General features: G+C 38.9%; 1 protein-coding gene across 7 annotated transcripts in view; it reads right to left on the minus strand.

The window, feature by feature from the left end:
- Positions 1–24,550, minus strand: part of LOC145999620 (uncharacterized) — a 152,404-nt gene that overhangs the window by 36,581 nt on the left and 91,273 nt on the right. For 2 of the 7 annotated variants that reach the window (XM_083136705.1, XM_083136711.1), the window contains exons 1-3: positions 15,495–15,851; positions 8,223–8,321; positions 6,269–6,428 (exon numbers count right to left, since the gene is read on the minus strand). In XM_083136705.1, the coding sequence (XP_082992831.1) occupies positions 6,269–6,349 (81 nt within the window). In that variant the 5' untranslated portion in view covers positions 6,350–6,428; positions 8,223–8,321; positions 15,495–15,851. Of the gene's footprint in view, positions 1–6,268; positions 6,429–8,222; positions 8,322–15,494; positions 15,852–16,380; positions 16,461–24,550 lie in introns of those variants that run through there. The other 5 variants (XM_083136707.1, XM_083136706.1, XM_083136710.1 and 2 more) reach the window with 5 other exon arrangements.

Raw genomic sequence — 24,550 nt, forward strand, 5'->3', positions numbered from 1 at the left:
ACCAATACTTTCCCTTCAAGATGGAAAACATCATCAGTCTGTCCTATCCCCAAGTCTCACCAAAGATCAAGCTTAGAAAATTATAGACCGATAGCAATCCTTTCTAGTCTTGCTAAAATATTTGAACAAATCATTTACAAGAGGATGTTAGCACATGTCAATCCAGTTATCTCTCCTTATCAGCATGGATTTACTCCAAAGAGATCTACCGTAACAAACTTAGTTAACTTTACCCATTACGCATGCAATATACTAGATAACACAGGACAAGTCGATGCAATATACACCGATTTTACTAAGGCATTTGACAAAATTGACCATGATATATTACTACAGAAAATTGCATCATTCAATATTTCACATAATACTTTAAATTTCTTCGCTTCATATTTAGCCGATCGAACGCAAACTGTAATATACAGGAAAATCAAAAGTCGTCCCTTCACGCCACATTCTGGTGTTCCCCAAGGGTCCAATCTTGGACCACTTTTGTTTTTATTACTTATCAACGACTTACCAAATTGCATACAAAATTCTCAAAAGTTGCTTTTCGCCGACGATCTTAAGCTTTTCCACGAAATAACTACCTCTGACGACTGCTTGAAACTACAGGAAGATGTAGACAGAGTGATTTCTTGGTGTAAAAATAACAAGTTGGATCTTAACCCAACAAAATGCAGCGTAGTCACTTACACAAAACGCAAAGCTCCTTGTGTGTTTCCATACTGTAAAAAAAAATGTACAAATCACGTGCAAAAATGAAATTAAAGACCTCGGAGTGACCTTCGACACCAAGCTCAAATTTAATAAGCATATTGAAACTGTTACTAACAACACTTTCAGAAACTTAGGTTTTATAATCCGGTCAAACCAAGACTTCACGAAAATAGAACCAGTGAAAATACTTTACTATTCCCTCGTACGGTCAAAACTAGAATATGCGTCAGTAATCTGGAATCCCACTCAAATAGACTTAATTCATAAGTTTCTTAGATATCTCAAATTTAAAGCCTGTGGAGAATATCCAACATTCGATTCATACGATAATCTAGTCTCAGAGACCAACTTCAGCAAACTAGCACTCCGACGACAAGTAAATGACCTGCTCTTTCTGTATAAAGTAATTAACGGTATAATAGATGATTCCAACTTATTTTCAGCCGTATCATTTAATGTTCCCAGTTCCAAAACACGTCCCAAGCACAAAATCTTTCATTGCAAGAGAGCGAAAACATCAATTCTTTCTACCTCTCCAGTATGGAGAGCGTGCAACTCTTTCAACACAATTTCATGTGTAAATAACACAATTGATATTTTTGCAATGGGTTTATACAATTTTAAAAATACTATTACTGGAACACTCAATCTATTTGAGTAATATTATGTAATTAGAGCACTACAATTGGGCTCAGCCTGTTGAGCTCTATCAATAAATAAATAAATAAATAAATAAATATTTCTCCACAGACGAGAGTTCCTCACTCAAAAACACTCCTTCAGTTTGAAGTTACCATGTTACTGTAACATCCTTATAAGAATAAATTGCTGTGACAAATGAGATTATATATGTGAAAGAAACACTTTGGTTTGACACGTATTTCCTGGGGGAAGGGGGTGTCTCTTTGCACTCCCATAGCTTACACTGCTCATGTTAAGTTTACAAGGAAAATGCACACGTTCATGGCTGGAAAGGTCCGGTCCAGTGATGTTGTATGTCTGTTGATGGATCTGCCAATATAATGCGAGTTGCACTCACACTGGGTGTCATATACACCTCGGTTGTCTAGTGATGAAAGGCAGAATCTCTTGTGTTTGCTTAGGACACTGGCTATTTTGTTCACTGGTCTTGCCCATGCGTTTGGATGTTGTCTGGTGGTAAGGGAGGGCAATCCATTTTGTTTTATTGGTGCTTGTTGGGTGGTGGTGGTTAGGTTGTCACACCTGCATTTCAGCTTTGCTATACCATGTAGAACTGAACTGTGTACCCATTCTGAAGTCCTATGTCTATAACCACTGTAACTTCCTCTTTCAGATCCTCTTCACTTGTGCAGTGAGAGAAAGCTCTTCGGTAGAAGTTAAGCCATACATTAGCTTTATGTTTGGGTGGGTGATTGAAGAGGGAGTGGATATATTGGTTCCCCACCCCTGGTTTTCTGTGGACTGTGTGGGTGAATTTGTTGCCCCTACTTTTGATAGTTAGGTCTAGAATGTTGATGCTGCCTTGGCTTTCCAGTTCCATTGTGAATTTCAGCCTGGGGTGAATGCTGCTAAGTTTTTCCATAATTAGATCTATTTCTTCATCCTTTTTGTAAACGACAATGGTGTCATCTGCATATCTGCCATATCTTATGTACCAGAGTTCTGGTGAGTGAAGGACATCGCAATATTGGCTATGGGAGCAGATTGAAGGTTGCCCATGGCTAATCCTTCTGTTTGTATGAAGTATTTGTCTTCAAACTGAAAGTATCTGTGCCTTAGGCAGATTTCCAATAACTTGGATACCTCAGCCACTTTAATTGGTGAGACCTGATTGGTAGCCAGCCATCTTTCAACCGAAGTGAAAGCTTTGTCACTTGGGATGGTGTTGTACATGTCAACTATATCGTGTTGTACATGTCAACTATATCAATACTAGTGAGTTTGGCATGGTTGGCTTGCACTATTGAAGTTATTAATTCTTTGGCATCTGTGCTGTTGCGGAAAATGTATGAGGAGGACTGTAGGTTGGTTGAACCCTGCGATGATGAGGCGCATCAGAATCCCCTGTTTGTGTCTTTGGAAAGCCATAGGCTATGCCGGAGGATACAAACTGGCTACACCAGCGCCCCTAGCGGTAAGCAAGGAAACAACAGGAACCGGAAGTCAACCCAACAGTGAAGCATCGAGTTCTGAAGTGGATGGTGGCAGAGGCCATCCAAATTAATATAACATTTACAAGTAAGTTTCGCGGAAATAATTTAGTAACTCACTTATGTCTTCTTATTATCAACTGCAATTTTTTATTCCCCCTATCATGAATTTGGAACGTTTGTTCGTGAAGGAGCTATGGGAATACGAATGGAACGAACGCAATCTGTTGGTTTGATGAATGGACATTAGTTTCCTCAAAGCATGCAAAACATGTGACGTCTTCCCAAAGCTCATTCAGTGGAAAGTGGCAGTGAACAGCTATAAAATGAAAAACGTCGTGTACAATGGTCAACAGCAAGCTCTTACAGCCGTCATTACTGACAACACACAGAAATTCGACAACTTTGTAAGACCATATTTTCACCAATTCTGAACAGAAATATATGACATTACCACTGTTTGAAATAGGAATATTCCTAGTTATGCACAGACCATAAATGCATTCAATGTGCACCCAATGTGTGGCATCGCAGATGTTCAGGGTGTACTTCCATTCTTGGCCAAGCTTCTTAAGCATGTCTTGTGTGGCGCTTTCGATGGCCATGTTGGTCACCTTCACAATTCTGGCAACGTCTGTGGAGAAACGTAAACATTGTCTTTAATGAACTTCCCCCAGAAATCACACACTGAGTCCCATTGGAAATGTCACACAAGATATGCTTGAGAAGGTTTGGTGAGAATGGATGAAACGTCTGGACATCTGTCAAGTGTAAAGGTAAGTCGGCATTGAGCCCAAGCACTACCATTAGGGGTTATCTAACTCTGACATCTGGGCTTCGATATGAAAGAGAATGCATTATTATTTGGGTAGAGTCTTGTCCGTTACACATGCCACAGAAGGGGTGCACATCGAATGCATTTAAGGACTGTGTGAAACTGCAAACTCCTCTTCCATATGGTGGTAATATCATTCATTTCTGTTCAGTATTGGGGAAAATATGGGCTTGCAAAATTGAGCAACATAATTTGTTCACACCTTGCATATCCAACTTTCACTGCCACTGAAGAAAAATCCCCATGGGCAGTCAGTTACATTTGAAAGGTCAAAAACAGCCTGTTAACAAGTTAATTAACGGGACAGAAAAAGGAACAAAGAAAATTTACTACTTTGTCTAAACAATCAAGAATAGGAACCTGATGCAGAAATAATTTTGAATGTTAATTGCGACACGCAATGATTTCTGTAAAAAGATGAATGCAGCAGATGCCTGAAAAGATAGTCAGAACGCATGAAATACTGGCATAGTAAGCAGCAAGTATGTTCCAATGTCTCAACTGATACAACTGCTATTACTGGCTTTTTTGGTTCACTGTGTTTCTAAATTCTTAAAGAAGCTCCAAGTCAAATAACACATAATAATTGCATTTACAGTGTAGCCTAAAAAGTAAAGTGCTCACCTGTGCTTTGCACCATTAAGGCATATAGGGGTGTGGAGTTACGGCCCCACACTCTCTTGATCACCTCAGAAGTTGGGGGTGATGTGATCAGCACCATGCCTTTACCCCCCAGAGTTTCCTCCTGGTACCCTCTTTATGCAACTCTGGGTGAGCAGGTGGAAATAATACCAGCTCTCCCCTATCGGGCATCGAATCCGGATCTCTCACTTGGTAGTTAGATGTTGCAGTGTAGCTTAGGGTATATATTTCTGAGTGGCCTTATTCAGTTCAAAGGGTGTGGTTGCACTCGTGGTCGATATGTAAGATTTCACCCAGTGTTTTCATACACTGGTGTCAGTATATAACCAAACCTAACCTTACTGTTAATGGTTTGTGGGGCTATGCGTGAATTGTTTTTGGGGCTATGCGTGAATGGTTTGTGGGACATTTTTCGGTTAAGAAGGTTGGTATACCCACTGACCCACGATGCTACTGAAGCTGTGCCTCCCATATTGTGTGTTACGGAAGCGAAAAAAGGACGAACAATAATTACTGTTATTGACATTATTTTTGTGAGAAAAGCAAAATCACACCCTCAAGAATGTTTTGCAATGAGAAAAGCAAAATCACACCCTCAAGAATGTTTCGCAATGAGAAAAGCAAAATCACACCCTCAAGAATGTTTCGCAATGAGAAAATCAAAATCACACCCTCAAGAATCTTTTGCAATGAGAAAAGCAAAATCACACCCTCAAGAATGTTTCGCAATGCACAATAGGTAAGTACGAATGTCAAAAATGACGAAATAAACGAGTGAAAGGTGTTGTCCCGAGATGATTTGAATTTGAATTTAAAATTTTGGGTGCGTCAGCCCTTAAGGCTATTTTGCACCCGTCACATTATACGGTGGCCAGCCCATTATCATTACAAATAACAACTCTAACATTGCATAACTAAAAATCTTAAAATTGTAAAATCTTCAGACTTCTGTTAAAAGCTGAGGCTGTAAACAGGCACTCAGCACACACAAGGACAAGAAACAGGACAACACACACAAAATTATACTGACCATAGTGCCAGTCGCCAGAGCCTCGTTAGTCTTCAGTCCAGGGTGTACTATGTGGAAAAGAGGTTGACTTCTGGGTGCTTACGTGGAAGGTAACCCTTACACCCCTGTCCCGAGATGATATAAGTACCAGATGTTGCAAGTGAGGAGGATGTGGAGTGGATGATAAAATTGCCTGTTGGGGTATGAATCTGGAGAGGTGATGAAAATTGGCATGTACTGCAAAGGGTGTTGGTTGTGGGAGTATTGTGGACCAGAATAAGGATAACCAAGAATAGAGTATTGTTCAACACACAAGACTTCAGGTTCTGGCTTTAGCAATGCAACGCTTCGAATTAGTAGCGTAACCCAGTTATGGAAAACCTACAACTAAGGTTCGTCCTGCTGACCACATGTCATCCTATAACTGGTTTCATGTATGTGGGAGTGAGAATGGCAGTCAGTAGATAGGCCTTGGCCAAAAGGTTTGATTGATTGATTTGCTTTATTTTACTTCGCCTTTTGTGCCACTTTTGACTAATTTGCAAAGATGGGAATGAGTGATGATATGATGAAATCTATGAATGGACACTCACAAACAACCATGCCCAGGCCAGGATTTGAACTCTGGACCCCTGGTGTCGTAGCGCAATGTGCTAACCACTCTGCCATGGGTTGGCCAAAAGGGCTGTGACATGGTTATGTTATGAACAGAGTATTAAGAAGTACAATTTTTGCACATGAGACCTGATACATACATCTCTCTTTCACTGTGAGTCTTCACAAGAAATAATATATGATTCCATTCTTACGAATAGAAGGTGTAAAAATAATATTTTCTATTTTTAAAAATTGGATCTTATTACCAAGCCATGTGTAACTGAAGCTTAACTGTTTTGTATGTCATCATTTATTCAAGTAAATCATTAATTTTACCTCAAAACTCGACTTGTTTCTGTGCTTCTCTCCTGCAGATGACAGGTATTCATTGAAAAACTTTTCTGATTCATGAGACATGTCGCAAGTCCTGGAAATTCTCTAGCTTCTCTATTCATGGATAGCACACAAACTTTGGTAAACTGTCATTCTCTGAAACCTGGAATGTAGAAAATTTAAGTGATAAGTAGGGTTGGAACATGAGTATTTCAAGTATGACAAATACTTTATTACATATACATTATCTCTGATAGTTTTGCAACTCTTAGAAATGCCATCTTTCAATGAGAGTAAAGAGTTGAATTTCCACTAGGGATATCAGGGTTACTACGATTTTATTATTATGAAATTCCCTGACATTTCCAGGTTTTCCAGTAAAAAAATGAAATATTTCCAGACATGTTAATCATTATGATTAGGGTTACGAGATGTCCAGTTTTTCCCAGACATGTATTACATTTTAGCCTTATATCCAGCGTCTGGGAGGAATTTGAAAAATATTATAAATGTCCTACATTTCGAGCAACACATAATATTAATTAGGAAAATACGTCCCAAAAAAAAATCATGCAAGTTACAAGTCCAAACTCAATAGCGAAATTTATTTTGATTCAGCCATTGCCCAAAAAGAAAAGAAGAGTTTGTCCTGCTAGAAAACAAACAGGAAAACGGAAACAATTAATGAACAAAGTTTTGGAACCACTTTCTGATGATGTCACTGTTCAATGCCTGAGCGGAATTTCTTGCCTTGGGGTTTATACTGATGGAACAAGGTGTTTCCCATTCTTATTCAATATTTTGATTGTAAAGCAGGGGTATAGAGAACAAAGTTATTGTTGGTGTCTGCCAGTCAAGAAAGTAAAGAAAAAGTTAAAAAAAAAAAAATCAACAAGTAGGTCAAGAAGTCAATAAAAGGCAATAAATTATTCTTGCGGTCAAGAATTTTTGCTATTGATTGGTTGATTTAGTTTATTTTACTTCACTTTTCCTGTCCCTTTGGCTAATCGCGAATATGGGGTGAATGGTGGTAAGATAAAATGGATGAAGGGACAACACAACATGAACCCCACATAAGATTATACTGGCTGAGTCCAGATGCCAAAGCCTCGCTAGTCTGTCAAAAAAAGTCCAGATGCATTAATACATAAAGCAGGTCTAATTCTCTTTATAAATACAGATTCAAATTTCATCTTAACCAGCTCTTTGGTAGGAATTTTCATTAAATAAACATTTATTTTCTTAATTACTAATTTCCAACTTTGGATAAGGTCAAAAATTCTGGATGTGTTATTTTGGTAGACACCCTGTTATTGAACTACAAACTACCCAAGATGAAATTTCTGGAACCATTTCAAATTACGATAATTGCTGAATATTTGTTTGCCATTACACGTCATAATGCAAATGTTGAGAGAGTACATTCATTACCATCAGCACAACAGACTCCGGAGAGAAATTATGTAAAATGTTTGGTACTGGTCCCTATAATTTCAAAGAGTTTGACTGTCCACTTTAACATAAATATATTTTGAAAAACCTGAAATTTTGAGAAAAATTAGGTCCTCTGAGAGGTACCACTTAAATCATGTAGTAAGAGGTGCATCGTTTAGTATGATTGCAAGTCTTGAAATTTTGTATTTAGAAATTAGTTAAGAATTTATTGTTAAAGATTAAAAGTGTCATTTTTCAATTACTTTCTAACGTGTTCTACAGAAATATGTATTATTTATTGAGAATGTTTTGTGTCCTACATTTTGGAACAGCATGTCCTACATTTCTCTTAAAGCGATCTGGTAACCCTAATCATGATATTTGCTTTTGAACCTTGTTTTCTTCAATTAAATATATAAATCTGTTAATTATTATGAATATTCATTTTCACAAATTTTTTAAAACAAATTTTATTCTACATGCACAAAAACACCTCAAAATTCAAAGAATAATGTAAAATTACCATCAGCATCAAATATGTCATGGGCTATAACCACTTTCATCTAGGCTTCAGGCTAAGATAACAGAGGTATATTAATTCACCACAACACATCTCCAGGATCTAAAAACAACAGAAAAAGTTCATCAACAACATAATCTTCATAAACCATGCAAAAGTTTTCACTTTCTAGCAGATATATAGTGTCGTAAAAATGGGTACTCTTGTTTACATTATGAGTAAACAGCATCTGGAGAATTTTTTGTTGCATATAGGAATTCTATAGGAAATGTCAACTAGACTAAGATCTATAAAATAATAGACAATAACCTCTTCTTCACCAACCTTTCCGATATTTATCATAACACTGTCAATGTACTTTGGTTATCAATCAGATATCTGGACTACAAGTTTTACTTTGATAATCTTTCTAATATCTTGTATTATAAAAGTGAAAATTTATTACCAAAATTTGAAGGAACCATAATTTTGGACAAGATTGAGAACCCTAAGAATGAAAGAAATAAGTTTCTGAACTGAATCTTCTTTGGAAGCGGAATCACAAGAACCGAATCCAGAAGTGGAAATGAAGAGCTTGTTCATTTTGCAACTTTTCCTTGTGCAGACTCCAAAGTGCATGTAAATTCCAGACAATCTGCAAAATTCACTGCCATTTCCCGGTTTTCCAGATGCGTAGCAACCCTGATTATAAGTTGGGCTTGCTTGTACTTATGGTCGTAACTTCTATATAGGTATCAGGAGGTAGCCCCAGGAAGGGAGAGGGGGGTTCAGAGCATGGTGCTCATCACAGCACCTCCACCAATGGTCAAGATCATGCACGTTTGAGGGCCTACCTGCACACAACCCCACACTCATTTTCTCCCTGCAAGCATGTTGTGGAAAATGCATATTCTCAAGGTGAGCATTAGGATGGTTTGAAAAAAACACTTTTTTCGAAATTGGCTTACGGCCAGTGATAATTTTTGGTCAAATTGGCTCAATAATATGTTTACAAAATTTCAGCTTGATTGGTGCATGTCTTCAGGTGCCGCATCGTACCTAAAGTTTGAAAGAAATTGAAAAAAAAAAAAGTAAGTTGTGGTGAAAAATAAAATATTTTATTTTGCGTAGTGATGGTATTTTGCAAGTAGATCAACTCTAAATGATGTAAACAACACTAGAAATAATAATAATGGGCATTGCCGGACCTCTTTAGGCATACTTAAGGCCTAAACTTAAACCAAAATTTGCGAAAAATAGGCAAAATGTGTGTGTTTCTTTATTGCGTTTGTGTTAGTTGTGAAGAAATCTAGGTGCATTTATCTTTGACAACAACTTACATCCTTTATAATGTGTTGTCTGCAGCTCTCCACATACTTTCTTAAAAAAACTGTTGTTTTTTTTTCTTTTTTTTTCGAAAATAGCAAAGAACTCACCACGAGGAGGTGGCTGCAGTTCACGTTCCACCCACCCTCCCTCCCATGCATATATTGGTTTAGTATGTTATGCAATGATCAGGCAGTTGCTGTATTCCTATGTAGTAGTTTAGTACTCTGACTTAGTGGAAAACTTCGGAATATGGTCCCGAGACTTCAACGTTGCCAAAATAAACTTATGGCGTTTCTCTTTGCCACACACTGGCACTGCCGCCTCCGTCACAAGCTCCACACGTCTTTCGACTGCTTGCGTATGAGCTGGAAAACGGGTGATATCTTCTCCCAGATAAGAAGCTGATTTTATGTTGTCCTGAAGTTGTTCCAAGCTTAAGTGTCGTGTCTATGGTGGTTCAGTCAAACAAGTTGACATAGTTTTCTGCGTCGACCTTAATCTCCGAAACTGTGAATTATCGGGTGGCTTTCAGAGATGAAGATGTTGTTACTTTTAGGATTCTCCTCCAACTAAGTACCCTTATGTCTGGGTTATCGTCGAAAATCATTGTCAGAAGATGGTTTTCCAGGTGGGCAAACCAGGCTTTTGCTGTAAGACAGGATCTATTATTTTTCTGTACTTGACGTCCATGCAGCGGGAAGCTGATAAAAGTCTCCACAAGTGTTGGCCTCCTTCAAAGCACAATGGCTTTTTCTTGATGAAAAACCAAATAGAAGCATAAACGTTCGTAAGGTACTGGACAAATGTCTGCAGCGTTTCCTACGGATTCTTCATTGCAATGTAGAGACGTAGTATTCTATTGGCAGCTGTCAGCCACCTGGCATGATGCAACTTCTCAGGCCAATCCAGCGTCGAAATCGCCAGTCGAAACTGATTTACAGCTGCACAGGAGATACCTCTCGTCAGAGGTTAGGTTCTCTCTTCTGTTAAGTCATCAGTCCAAGACACTGGCACAGGCTGAAAGCGTTGCACCGGGATATTCTCGCAATATTGTAGTGCCATTCCAATTGGTCCTGCGAACGTAGTAGCTGCTGTACATTTTCCGTTAATTTCTTCAATGAAGTGCCGCAAGGGAAGTTCATTTGTGTGAAGACAAACAAACCTTTGAAGAGGCTTCTTGATAGTATTTAAGTTGGGCCATTGTGCCGTTCTTCCATCCTGTATTAATGGGCGTTCCATCGCAGCCTATTATGATGAGTTCTGAAGTGTCGTTGTATTCTTCTGAAAGAAAATTTTGGATGGCTTCGGCAATGCTGTTTCCTCTTCCAGTAGTTTGTGTTAGATGACCGATGTATTTGGATTCTGGCTCATTTATAAGAACAACATGTTGCTCCCTCTCTACAGTCTGATAAGCTATATCGTCTTTTTTTCTAATCATCATTGTTTCATCCTGTCTTCCGTCAAAATAAAGTCCTTTCACTCCGCTTGACTTAAGTGATGATGCTGCCTCATCTGCAATGGTTTCACCTAATTTATCTTTCTCTCTAAGATCCTTATTTGAGTCAATCGTTTTCTCCTTATGATTAGCAGTAACAAGGCCTACATCTTCCAAAAGAGATGAAGCTAGAAAAGCGGTTTCCGTTTAGAAATTTGGGTCCTGTAAACCGCACTGGCGAAGTTAGGAAGTTTCAGTCACATTTGCTGGAAAGGTTCTGTTGAAGTTTTTGTCTTTTAGAAGGGTTGGATTCCTCGTCTCAATCCGAAGCTCCTTCCATATCAGTTTCATTTGTAAGAACTGTAGGGGTAGAACTTGAGGCACCTCCATGATTTTCATTTGGTTTAGATCTCTCTCCTTTACAACGAATCTGTTTTAGTCGAGGTTCAGTCTCTTTTATGTCTAAACTTCCAATAAACATCTTCCTTTCAGTGTGCTGATCAATCAAGAAGGGTATTTCCAAGGAAGGAACCGAGTTCCTTTTTCCGCAACTGCAATGAACAAGTGGGTTGACACACTTACTCGTTGCTATATCAAAAAAAGTTGTATCAGCAGTCTTCTGAAGTTCACCCACTTTAGAAGCATTTGATGGTCTCTTTAATGACTTCTGAAGCTGACGGATTAGTGAATGATACTCCAATATTCGGGCTATGATTCTCAGTTCACTTAAGACAGCTTCTCCGCTAATCAAATCTGAAAACAAACAATGCTCTTCCGAATGCAAGGAACTAACCTCAACGAGACCACGCAATCACTCTGGCAGTACTGAGACCGATACTCATCTCTTGTTGACGTATGCAACTTGGGCGAGTGTATTACATATTACAAGGGCGGAATGAGGTTTATTTTTCTTTCTGATAACACTTTCTTAGCAATAACATGGTGACGTAGTTATTAAGGAATATTGTGATAGGCGTGAAAAGAAAAGGTGTTCAGATAATTTATTTAGCCACTGAGTAATGAGCTAAACTCGTAAAAAAAAAAGTGAAGTAAAGTGCTCCCCTGTGCTTAGCACCACGCCATGAAGGCATATAGGGGGTGTGGGGGTAATGCCCCACACTTTCTTGATACGGTCATGAGTGGGGGTGATGTGATCAGCATCACGCCCCTGACCACCTTTACCCCCCCAGGGTTTCCCCCAGGTACCCATGTCATTCAATGCTGTGTGGGCGCCGGGGCCGCTTCCTATGTTAGAAAAGTTCCCAGATTTGAACCGGCCGGGGATCGAAGCAGGGACCTTGAGCATGGTAGTCAGACGTGTTACCGACTGAGCCACCGCGGCCTTGAGCTAAACTCAGGCATTTTCAATGTAAAACATTATTGATTCGCACACATGAAACACAAAATATATCTTATTGTTATATTTATTATTATTATTATTATTTCTAGCGTTGTTTACAGCATTTAGAGTTGATCTACATGTAAAATACCATCACTAGGGAAAATCAAATATTTCTAAAATTTTTCACCAAAAGTTATTTTTTTCAATTCTTTTTCAAACTTTAGGTACGATGCGGCACCTCAAGACATGCACCGATCCAGCTGAAATTTTGCACATGCATTATTGAGCCAATTTGGCCAAAAATTAGCACTAGCCGTAAGCCAATTTCCAAAAAAGTGTTTTTTCGAACCACCCTAGTGAAAAAAGGTAAAGTGCTCCCCTGTGCATAAAACCACGCCATGAAGGCGTATAGGGGGTGTGGGGGTAACGCCCCATACTTTCTTGATCCGGTCGTGAGTGGGGGTGATGTGATCAGCATCACGTCCCTGACTGCCTTTACCCCCCAGGGTTTCCCCTAGGTACCCATGTCATTCGACGCTGGGTGAGTGCCGGGGCCGCTTCCAACCTTAGAAAAGTTCCTGGATTTGAACCGGACGGAGATCTAAACTGGGACCTTTAGCATGGTAATCAGATGCGTTACCAACTGAGCCACCGTGGCCACTGAACCCTAGCGTGCATGTATATTTCATGAAAATCCTTTTCTATAATATAAGACCAGTTTCATTTGGTTAGGAGAATTAGGTTTTATGTTCTTACCATTCACACATGTTTTTTTCTTGCGTTTTGAGTATGAATACCTCCGGATTTTACAAATAGTTAGATTTGTTTTAATTCAAGTATTTGTTAAGGTATGCTAACTGGTACTGAGCCTACACTTTAAAATGTGATCCGAAGCACTATATGCCTCCACAAAGAATATAAACCCATGATGCCTTGATTACATGGTCACAAATATGAATGATGGGACTCCGTGTGCATCACTCACGGGGGTGAATGATAAAAACTTATCAAAAGGGAAAAATAGTTCTCCAGAAAACACGCTGTAAGTAATCACCAAGACTGTGAAGTATATGTTGATAGACATAAAAATAAATCGAACCATGTAAAAATGAATGTGTGTTATAATTAACCCATAACTGGCGTGGCATGGTCTCAGGGATCCGTGGCCTAGAACAATGCTCTCGTTCTCTGAAGCAATAACATGTACTTCCCTCTCCTTTTCGGTAACTTCATATTTTGGAAAATCATGTAACCTGCCAGCGCCACTTCGTTAGCTGCATTTTAGTTTCAGAGCAATAGACACCTGTGGGTCCTATGGACCACGCAATGCCATTTGCGTAAGTCTTTCGGCACGGAACTTGTGTAAGAATCAGAGTTGACGATATGTTTTTTTAGTGAAAATATTCTTTAAATAAAAAATACATGAATAAGTTGCAAGTGGAAGTTAATTATCAGATCTGGAGTCTGATAAAACTGATAATGAAGTATTTATCTTCACTGACTATCGCTACGATCAATTACCTTTTCCCCCTCATTTGGACATTGTGCAGAATTTTTTTGTGTGAATTTTTTCATGTGATTTTGTTTTCTTTGGGTAACCACATATATGTTCTGTGATAATTGAACAACTAAATGATATTTGTATCTTACAGTCCCACGAAAATGTATTTATAGAGCTGTTTACAAAAAAACGGACATATTCTTGTAGCGATAGATAAATTGAGTAATAAAAACTGCAATAACGGAAATTGTGGACAAAACTTAATTCCATAAAGAAGATCCAAAATAGTTAATTTGTGAAAAAGTTCGCTACTGTTTCGATAACTTATGGAAATAGTGAATTCAAATTGGTGGTCCACGTGACCACACGATGCAATTTGCATTGCAATCTGGCACCATGCCAGTTATGGGTTAAATCGGAATGTCGGCAGTTTACTCATGACCGGCTAGGGACATCATTAGCAGCTTGGGAAAGGTAGTGATTGCTGCTACAACCTTTTCAAGCATTCCCATTGGCTGGTAGCTTTTTGGGGTGGTAAATAATGCGTTGATTAGCTTAGGCTAGTTGGGTTTGGTTCTCTCAGAAGAAGACGAAAATGGTTGTAGCAGCAATACCGACCCTTGGCAAATACATGCTAACAGCAGCAAACCTGACCAACCTAACCTATCCACATATAAATAAACAAAATACAACTTGCCAAACCTATTTACATGTTTATTTATGCTATTATATACCTACGTGGATAGGTTAGGCAGGCCAGGTTTGGTGCTGTTAGCATGTATTTCCCAAGGTGTTAATGCTGCCCCTAACCGCTCCTGTTTACGCCTCATTGGTTTACGACTAAGGAAAATCAAGATATCCAAAGATTCAAAGCACGGAGCACTGGGGTGTTGGACTCTTGCATATCGAACCCGAAGATGAAGTAACAAATGAAAAGTGTGATGAAAACTACAATATACTCAATAAGGGATAAACAATCTAATATCTTCCCTTGAATCCTTCTTAGTTGCAGTTTGGTATGGGGAAAACACCTTTCACTCCTTCATTTCATCTTGTTTGACATTGGTAATTAACTATTATGCATTGCCAAACATTCTTTACAGTGGAATTTTGAATTTCTGAAGAAAATTACGAGTATTTAAAGTTCTTACTTTTTTCGCTTTCGTAAGGCACAGCTTGGTACGTCGTGGATCATCAGTGGGTATGCAGTGTTTCCAACCTTCTTAACCAAAAAATGCCCCACTAACCATACACGGAAGGTTAGGTTAGGTTCAGTTAGTTTAGGCAAACAGTTAAAATTAAAAACCAAACCATTCACGCATAGCCCCACGAACCATTTCTGGCAAGCATATTAAAAATTTTGTTCGTAAAACAATGCGATACAGCTTTTTTTTTTAAAAAAAAAAATCACCTTAATTTCTTGCAAAACAACAGCATCGTTGGGAACACTCATTTCCGTAAGTAGTATCTCTGGTACCAGTTTCATACATCGGAGACACATTAAAATCGGATATTTTGAGTTTCGCATGGTTCGTACTTACCAATTGTGTATTGCGGAACATAGTTCAAAGTGCCATTATGCTTTTTACATGAAAACAAACTCTGTTTCTACTAAAATAACGCATTTTTCAGTACTAATCTGATATTCCCCGGACAGATTTCTTAATTTTTACAGAAGAAACTACTTACGGTAATAAGTTCCTGTAGCATTGTCTAACATCTGGAAGGTGTTTTGTGTGAATGTTTCATAGCGGAAATTCATGTTCAAGCTACTCGTTAGAAGAAATGGGCTGTAGGTATGTGCCTAATATGACATGTCGTGGATGCGTGGTGAAATTGAGGTATGTTTTCCGTATCCTGGAAACGGATTTCTTCAAATTTAAAAGTTTGGGGCTCATTCGGGGGCAGGTGACTCCGGCCAATTTCTAACATACCTTTACCAGGGACTCTATAGAGAAAGCCGGGGAGTCAGAGTGGAGGCGGGGCCACGTTAGCAGTTGGGGGCGGTAGGTTAATTACCCCAGAGGCGGAGCCTGGTATCGGTGGGAAATTTGGACTAAAAAATTTCAAACGAAAATATTTTTTTAGTTTCAATTTCCCACCGATTCCGGGACGGATAGCCCCAAAAACCATTCACGGATAGCGTCACGAAACATTACAATTTCCTTCGTAAAACAATGCGAAAAAGTTAAAAAAAAAAAAAAATTGGATCAGATGACCATTGTTCACGTGTATTTCTTGGGTTCCAAAGGTTGAAACACAGCATAACGAATGAAAATCGACAAAACACAAGCACGACGCGCGATTTTGTAGGAAGGTGTACATGCCATATTGTCTCTCAGGCAAGCGAAAACACTACGACCACGACGAAGGAGTACTCGTAATGTGAAAAATTGCAATTACTTTGATCAAAAAAACGTGAATACACCTTCAAGATTGTTCCGCAAAGCAGATAGGTAAGTACGAATGTCAAAAATTGACAAAACGAAGAAGTTTTAGGTTTCCGGGGAATATCAGATTTTTATCCATTTTTCTAAGTGCTACCGAACACACGCAATGGTGCGATATCACTTACTTTGCGAAAGATATCAGTGTTTCCAACCTTCTTCACCGAAAAATGCCTACCATCAGGTTCGTCACGTGTGCAAATTGTACATTATGCATGGGTACCTGACGGATAGCTCCACGAACCATTCTGATAAGATAAGGTTAGGTTAGATGATTTCCCAGTTAAATAGATACCGCGATGAAAGAAAATACCTGGACTAACATTGGAAACCTTAGAGAAACTCATTTCCGTAAGTAGTTTCTTCTGTAAAAATGAAGAAATGTGTCTCCGATGTAGTGATGGGTCGTTCGTGAACGAGTCGTTCAAAAGTAACGACTCTCTCTTGTGAGCGGTGAACGACTCGTTCACCAGAATTGAACGACACGTTCAAAGAGTCGTATGTGTGCCACGACTCCTCCGCCCGCCAAGCAACTATTATTCCATTATTCCCTCTCCTTTCCACGAATTTTGCGAGGAAGGCGCATGCGCAAGTGTATACTCGCCTGGCGGCCGGAATTTTTTAAAGAAAGCAAGTCGATTCTGCGGGCAGCAAATGGGGACTGGAGAGGAGAGGGAGGGGGGGTCCTCTCTGTTCCTTTTCCCTACCCCTAGTTGAGTAAAGCTGGCTGAAACGTGCCGTGTACGATGAGAGGGGAAGGAGCATGCTCGCGAGTCGACTCTTTCCTTCGTTCAAAGAGTCGTGGCACACTTTAGCGACTCTTTGAACGAAGGAAAGAGTCGACTCGCGAGCTCGCGACTCGCGAGTGTTGTTTGCAGAGAGAGAGAGCGCGTAACCTCAGCCCATGACGGGCAGCGAAGAACAGCCAACAAATTTGTCCTGTAGTTTCAAGTTCGGCCAAACCATTAGCGCTAAAATTACAAGAAATTAAATGTTAGTAAAAAATATTAGGGGAGTCTTGTAAAGATTTTGGGAAGGTGTTAGGCACAGACCTCTTGATTACAATATTCCGATTAGCCTATTTTGAGTTGTTATTGTTTAAGTCCACTTTATGTGCAGATAGGATAGTCGGGACTGGACCTACAGTTTAAAGTGGGATCCGAACCTCCACTTTGTATTGAACACGGTACCCCTTGATTACCGGCGACGTTATAACTACGCCATCGGGGAGACCCGATTAGCCTATTGGAGCATAAAAGTGGACTTATAACAATTTTTGCCAAGCAAACCATTTTAATACATGACAGCGTTAACCACTATGCTATTAAAGTGAATCAGAAAAGGGAGGCAGTAATTTATAATTTGCAACACAAAATACTTAGTGTGGAAAGCGATTGTTACTTTTAATTATTTTCTAAAGCGCCGGCCTCCATGGTGAAGTGGTTAGTACACCTCATTACTCATACTGATCTTCGCGATTACCCAAAAAAAGTGACAGAAAGGCGAAGTAAAATAAACCAAATCAATCAACCAATCATTATTTTCTAAAGCAAGATCAAAGACAATAAACACCTTTTGTTTTATGTTACTCCAAATCCAAAAATGAGGTAATACAAGCAGCAAGCACAAGTTCAAATGATAAACCTTTAGTGAAAATAACAAACATGTATTAAAACAAAAATTATAACTTACAATTTTTTATATTCAGTTAAGAATTACCTAATACAACAAACCACATGATAATGAAGTAATTATAAGTGGACTCGTGAAATGAAGGTCTTTTTATATTTGAATACTACATTATGTTCTGTTTTTCTGATTTTTTAATAAAGAACCTGAGAGACAAACACACGCTCACACACGCAGTTATACATAATTTCTTATAATCCGATCTATAATAGATATTCAATTTGTTATAACATTAATTTAATATATTTTGTGTAATACAAGGAACAAATTTGAAATTATGCGGGGAACGGTGGGGATTTCCCCTCTAACGATCATATCATGCAATTTCCCTCTCTTTCTCTCTGTATGCATGTGTACATACATATACTTATATATTATACACGTGAGATTAGAAGATTAAAATTTAAATCACATTGAAATGATAACGTTATTAGAGACGAATCACAAATTTACACCAATAGGAACACAGCATTATATACAAAATAAAAGTAAAACACAAATGAAAAGCAAAGATAAATATGAAAATTCAGTGCGCAAAATCATTGCAAAACAAAAATGCAATCAATAAAATTAATATTGACAAAACTAACTCAAGTATTCTATAATGTATGCCGGCGTGGTTAGCACATCAAGGGTCTCGAGAAATATAGTTTAAGGGATGTAAGGGATGATCCTTCCACGTAGTACACCCAATTGTCAACCTCAGTTCCACATAGTACACCCTGGACTGCATTTTGCAGACAAACGAGGCTCTGGCGTCTATACCTACGGCCAGTATAATTTTCGTAGGAATGTGTGTGTGTGTGTGTGTGTTGTCCTGTGTTTTGTCCTTATGTGTGCAGAGTGCCTTTACAGCCTCAGCTTTTAACCGGTCAGATTATTTTAATATTTTAGTTACTACAGGACATTACAGTTATGTTATTTTAGTTCTGGTAAGGGGCTGGATCCCGTATAAAGTGAAGGGTGCAAAATAGCCTAAGTGACGCACACAAAATTTTAAATTCATATTCAATCATAGCCTTTAGTATAAAACAGAGATGTGATGGGGAGGGCCGGCCCCCGTGGCGGAGTGGTTAGCGCATCGCGGCACGAGGGCAGGGAATCCTGAGGCCGATATTAAGTGGAAACACATAGCGGCTCGGGATACCACTTTTGCCCAGGCTTTGCTCTTCTGCCACTTTGGCTAATCGCGAACATGAAAATCAGTGATGATATAATGAAATTGATGAAGTGACACTCAATTCCGAGATTCCTCTTAGCGCACTCTTCTAACCACTCCTCCACAGAGGCGACTGAAATTGTTGGAAGTGAATCAGTTTCACAAGTAGCAGGACATTACAAAATCGCAATGAAAACAGGGCCAACCCTTCCAAAGTTGGTGAGATGATGAGAGACACTCTGTGTAAAATGTACTGTCCGAGAATCTCGTCTCATTGGAGTAACGATACCGATTTATGCTTTGAAATCGATAAGCGAACAAGACCTGACAGGTGTTTTTAACTTGAAATCAAATCACGAACAAGATATGCATTCTCATTCACGAGTTGAAACGATGTGCCAAGTCATCTTGTCTCACCACGATACTCGATCGAGTTGCTCTTCCGCTTCGTGCACATGTAAACCTTTTAATTTACACGTTCAATTTTATTTATCCAAGAAAACAAATCTGTTAACATGAGAATGAACAGAAGAAATAAGCTACTAGTTATTTTCCCATTAAGGAACAAACAAATTTTAAAATGCTATAATTTCTTATAAATTAGCATGGAGTAATTATATTTTATAATTTATTAATTCAGTTTTAATATTTTAACTGCCTAACACGCTTTGTTGTATTTTATGCATCTTTTATACCTAATTACTTAGTATTGACAGCGAGGATGAATGAATTTTACGTACAGAAAAGCTAATCGGGACTGGATCTACAGTTTAAAGTGGGATCCACCAGGTATCGTTACAAGGTAACGACGGAGGATGGATGGTGATTAGAGTAATTGACAAGAGGTTAAATACAGATTACCACTCATCTCTGGGCTGGGGTTCGAACCCGGAACTTTCGGTGTCAATAGGCTTACTTTGAGGAGGGCGACACCACTTATCTGTCACTCCAAGATTATTTCAAGCTGGCCAACATAGAAACAAAGAAACAAAGAACATGCACCATGGAGTATGTTTTATTTATGTTATTCAGCCATCCTTTCATTCCTTGTTAAATCCTGGTAAGGAAATCGCTTCCTGTCTCGGATTCGATCCTCTGTGGAGGCACCTTGCCCAGTGATTTAGACCCCCAGTTTAAAATGTAGCTTCAATCCCGAGCATAAAGTGAACTTTAAACATTGTCTGACAAAATCGTTTTCATATAACGTGAAATATTTCATTAACATTAACGTGTAAATATTTTACTAATGAAAACAGCATTAAAGAATAAATATAGAAGTTTAATCATAAATCTCATCGTACATGATACTGCAAAATAGCTTTTATTGAATGACTGCAGAATTAGGAACAACTACGTAAGATGGACATGGGTCATGTTCACGAGTGATATAAACAGCTGTTGGCCATCTGCGGTGAGCCTACGTGTTAAGGTGTTTTACTAGTAGAAAGCAACATTAAAAAAAAAATACATATAATTTGGCCCGCTTTATAGAAATTCGATCATACATTAAGATATTGGCAGAAACTTATATTGAATGACTGTAGAACAACAAAAAGCTACGGACATGGATAATGTTCAAGAGCGATATATATTTCTTAAACACAGGTGTTAGCCATCCGCGGAGAGCGAGCGGGTGGATCCTACTTTAAACTGTAGATCCAGTCTGCTGGCGAGACTGCCGCCGCCGCGCCTTGTGTAAGAGAGCTCGCGACTCGCGAGCGAACGATGAGTGAGGAGAAGAGTCGCTAAGGCGAGCGAGTCGTAAAGGTGCTTAATGACTCTTCGTGCCGACTCGCGAGTCGTGAACGATGAGGGAGGAGAAGAGTCGCTAAGGTGCTTAATGACTCTTCGTGCCGACTTGCGAGTCGTGAACGAATGATGGGGAAAGAGTCGTGGGACTGTGCTGTGACTCTTCGTGCTGTTTCAAGAGTCGTGAACGAGCGATGCTCGTGGAAATGCAAGCATGTGTCGCAGCGCAGATCTGGAGTGCATTTTGTTGCGATATTAAAACCAGTGATCGAATGCAAAAAAGGAAGAATATGTAAATGCACGTTATTACTAATAAAAGGTTGATATAATTATATAGCATTTCTGTGTATGCTATCGTACTGCATAATTTGCATTATCCGCAGCATGAAATGTAAACTGAAACAAGATACAAATATAGAAAATCTCACTCATGAGGCAGAGTAATGAAAACAAGTATGTGTATAAAAAAAAGTATAAATTTTGTTTGTGTGTGTGTGTGTTTACTGTTTACACATATATGTATATCCACACACATACAGAATCGTATTTGTATTTTTCTTATTTTATGCCGCTTTTCTTCAAATTTTAAGTAATCGCGACGATGAGGATGATGCGTGATGATATAGATGAAGGGACACTCGTAAAGAATATCCTTGCCCAGACCGGGACTAGATCCCGGGAACTTCTGTGGCAGGATCAAATGTCGATTACTTCAGAATCTTGGCCATCTAGTCGGCTACACGCACACACACATACACAAAAATGCAATACAATTTATTAATCTTGAACGTTGTGTTCGTTTACTTAAATACAATCATCTGCTTCAACACCACCTACCCCCTTCCCCCTCTTCAGGCATGTGTTTCGAGAAAAAGAAGCTTGGCGACTCTTTTGAACGACTCATTTGAACGACTCTTCTCAGTGAGCGAGCGCTCATGAGTCGACTCGCACAAATGAACGGCTTGAACCCATCACTACTCCGATGGGTAATCCTGCACAATTGGGTTGTATTAATACGCATGCGCGAGATCCATGCATTTCACGAGACGGAAGATGTACAACGTTGCCAGATCTCTTTGCAGCGTCTTCGCTGCCATTAGGGGTGTGTAGGGGGCAGCACGCACATTAATGAGCAATTGCACATTCCAATATCTACCGGTATCGTGGGTATTTCTTGTTGGCCGAGTCTGCTGCCACGCACGTGTCAGCAGTAAGAATAAGCATCAAATTTGCTGCTGCCACGTAATTCGTCTGCTAAGAGGATGTTACAAATCTTAAGAACGTATTAAGACGAGAGAAATGCAAGTTTATGATTAGTGGGAATGAATTTACAGGTAATTTAGAACCTTTTTCTTTAGAAAGTATTTAGCGATATTATTTTAATGCTAATAGATCTTAACCTAACTACGAGAGCATTTAGGTTTATTATTAGAAGAATGCTGAGGGAGCTAATCTTAAAACATTTTTGTGAAAGTAATCGCTACAACTTTACAGTATGTGTTACAGACGTAATTGCATACATAGCATGATGAAATCACGATAAAACAAAGAACGAGTCTACTGCCACGCGCATCTTTTTTGAGGTTCCAGCAGAAAAAGAACGTGGCAGCAGACACTGCCTTTGCAGATTTTTTCGAGGTGGAAGATCTCCATCGTTGCCAGTTCTCTTCTTTTTGGCATCTTCGCTGTCATTAGGGGTGTGAGGGGAAGATTTTTTTGGGTCGGGACGGGAATTTTTTAAATCCCGATATTCCCTGCATTCGGGATGTGAAAAATTAGCCATTTCCGGACTGAGGCTGTGTCCAAAAGGTACAAAGTACATACTTGAAGTACAGTCTTGACGGAAGTGACATCACCTAGTGCAGTTCGAAAGCGCCAAGCAAACGAGTGTACAAGACCAGAGCACGCAGCACGCGAGCAGTGCACACTTGCGATCTGTTCTTCCATTTAATTTGTTAGAAAAATGGACGTCGGAAGTCAATCAGCTGGTAGTTGTAGTTCTTCCATTGTGTGGAAATGTAAGTAAACAAATTTTTAAAATACTATGTAATTTTATTTATTGGTTTTATTCATATATGCGTGGTTTCTTTCTTCTATAGTGAGAAGTGTTTAAAAGTGAGAAAACAATTTTTTTTCCGCGATCGTAAACCATGTTGCGGAATGTGTGAAAATTAATTTGAAAGAGCAAATTTCTTTCATATTTCTATAATTAATAACGTGCTGTGTTATATAAACTGCACGCCGAGTCATGTGTGTGTTGTGGCACATACAGTCGATGTTTGATAATTTTAGTTTCAAAGCAACTTTTGTTGCAATCCTCACTTGTGCTGGCGCTGCAGTCGAAGTGCAGTTCGAAAGCTTTCCGCTTCCAGGCTTCAAGACCGCACTGCGAGTATGCTCTCGAAGTATGCTCGCTTCAAGTATGGTCTTGCAGCTTTCGGACACAGCCTAAGTCGGGAAATTTTCCGGAAAGGAAGTGATAGAAATTTCCCGAACAATTTCCGATAATTTTCACACACTTCATTTTAAAACGACCATTTGGCATTTCTCGACTGCTTATAATAACGAAAAGTCAGGAAATATTTTCCCGAATTCGGGATCGGAACGGGAAATTTTTCCCCCGATATCCGGGTCCCAACTTTTCGGGATCCCGCACACAGCATTTACATCATTTGAGGGATGTGCGGGATTCCGAAAAGTCGGGACTGGGATCGCGAAAAAAAAATTCCTGTCCCGATCCAGACTTTTCGGGATCCCGAGCAGTCGAGAAATACCGAATGGTCATTTTAAATAGTCGTTCTTTGTGTACAAGAAATGAGAAAACAATCAACTAAGGTGAAAATGATGTGTACATTTCGAGATTTTCAGATATTCGGGAAATTTCAAACATTTCCCGTCCCCATCCCGTCCCGACCCAGAAAATTTGGTCCCGCACACCCCTAATTATTATATAAAGATTTTTTTCTTTTACCTGGAATCCTAAAATTTATTGTCTTCCAATTTTCAAATTATACATCTGCATTTAAACAGCATTACATTATTATATACACATTAAACAAATGTCACCTGGAATCGTAAAATATATTGTCTTCCAATTTTCAGTTTCACGTTGCTTAATGTTTCTACGAATGCAGAAAGAGGAGAAAATAAGCTTGCATAAATAGAATTTTTGAATAAATATGTATTTATTTTAATTACTAAAAGAGATATAACAACTTTCTTATACTCGGATTTGGAGCTATTGTTCATGTAAGGAAATGTTTATTATATTTATTTTGTGATTACACGACAACATGTTACAGGTGGACCATTAGTTCCTCTAAGTAATATACGGAATTTTCCTTGCACTTGAATAGCCTACGTTATGAAATGTAAAATTTGTTTGCATTTTCCCGAATGGAAAGAAATATTGAAACAACAGTGGCGCTTGTCCTCTTGGATGTAAATTTTGCACAAAACAAATAATATTCGAAGTAAAATATGTGTCATTTATATATCGGGAGGAGAGAAAGCTTTACCAAGTAAAATGCAACGTGCTCGGTTCATAAAGCTTCGACATGTTCACAGACTCACGTAGTGTGCTGAAAAAAAGATAATCAAAACAATAAGTTCATAAATTTATGTAAATATTGTGTACATAGACGGTCATAGTTTCATGTATTATTTTTTTCTCTTCTCTCTTGTTATTTATTCACAGTGTA

The sequence above is a fragment of the Lepisma saccharinum genome, chromosome 15 (assembly GCF_977018435.1).
Source record: "Lepisma saccharinum chromosome 15, izLepSacc3.1, whole genome shotgun sequence".
Classification (NCBI taxonomy): domain Eukaryota; kingdom Metazoa; phylum Arthropoda; class Insecta; order Zygentoma; family Lepismatidae; genus Lepisma; species Lepisma saccharinum.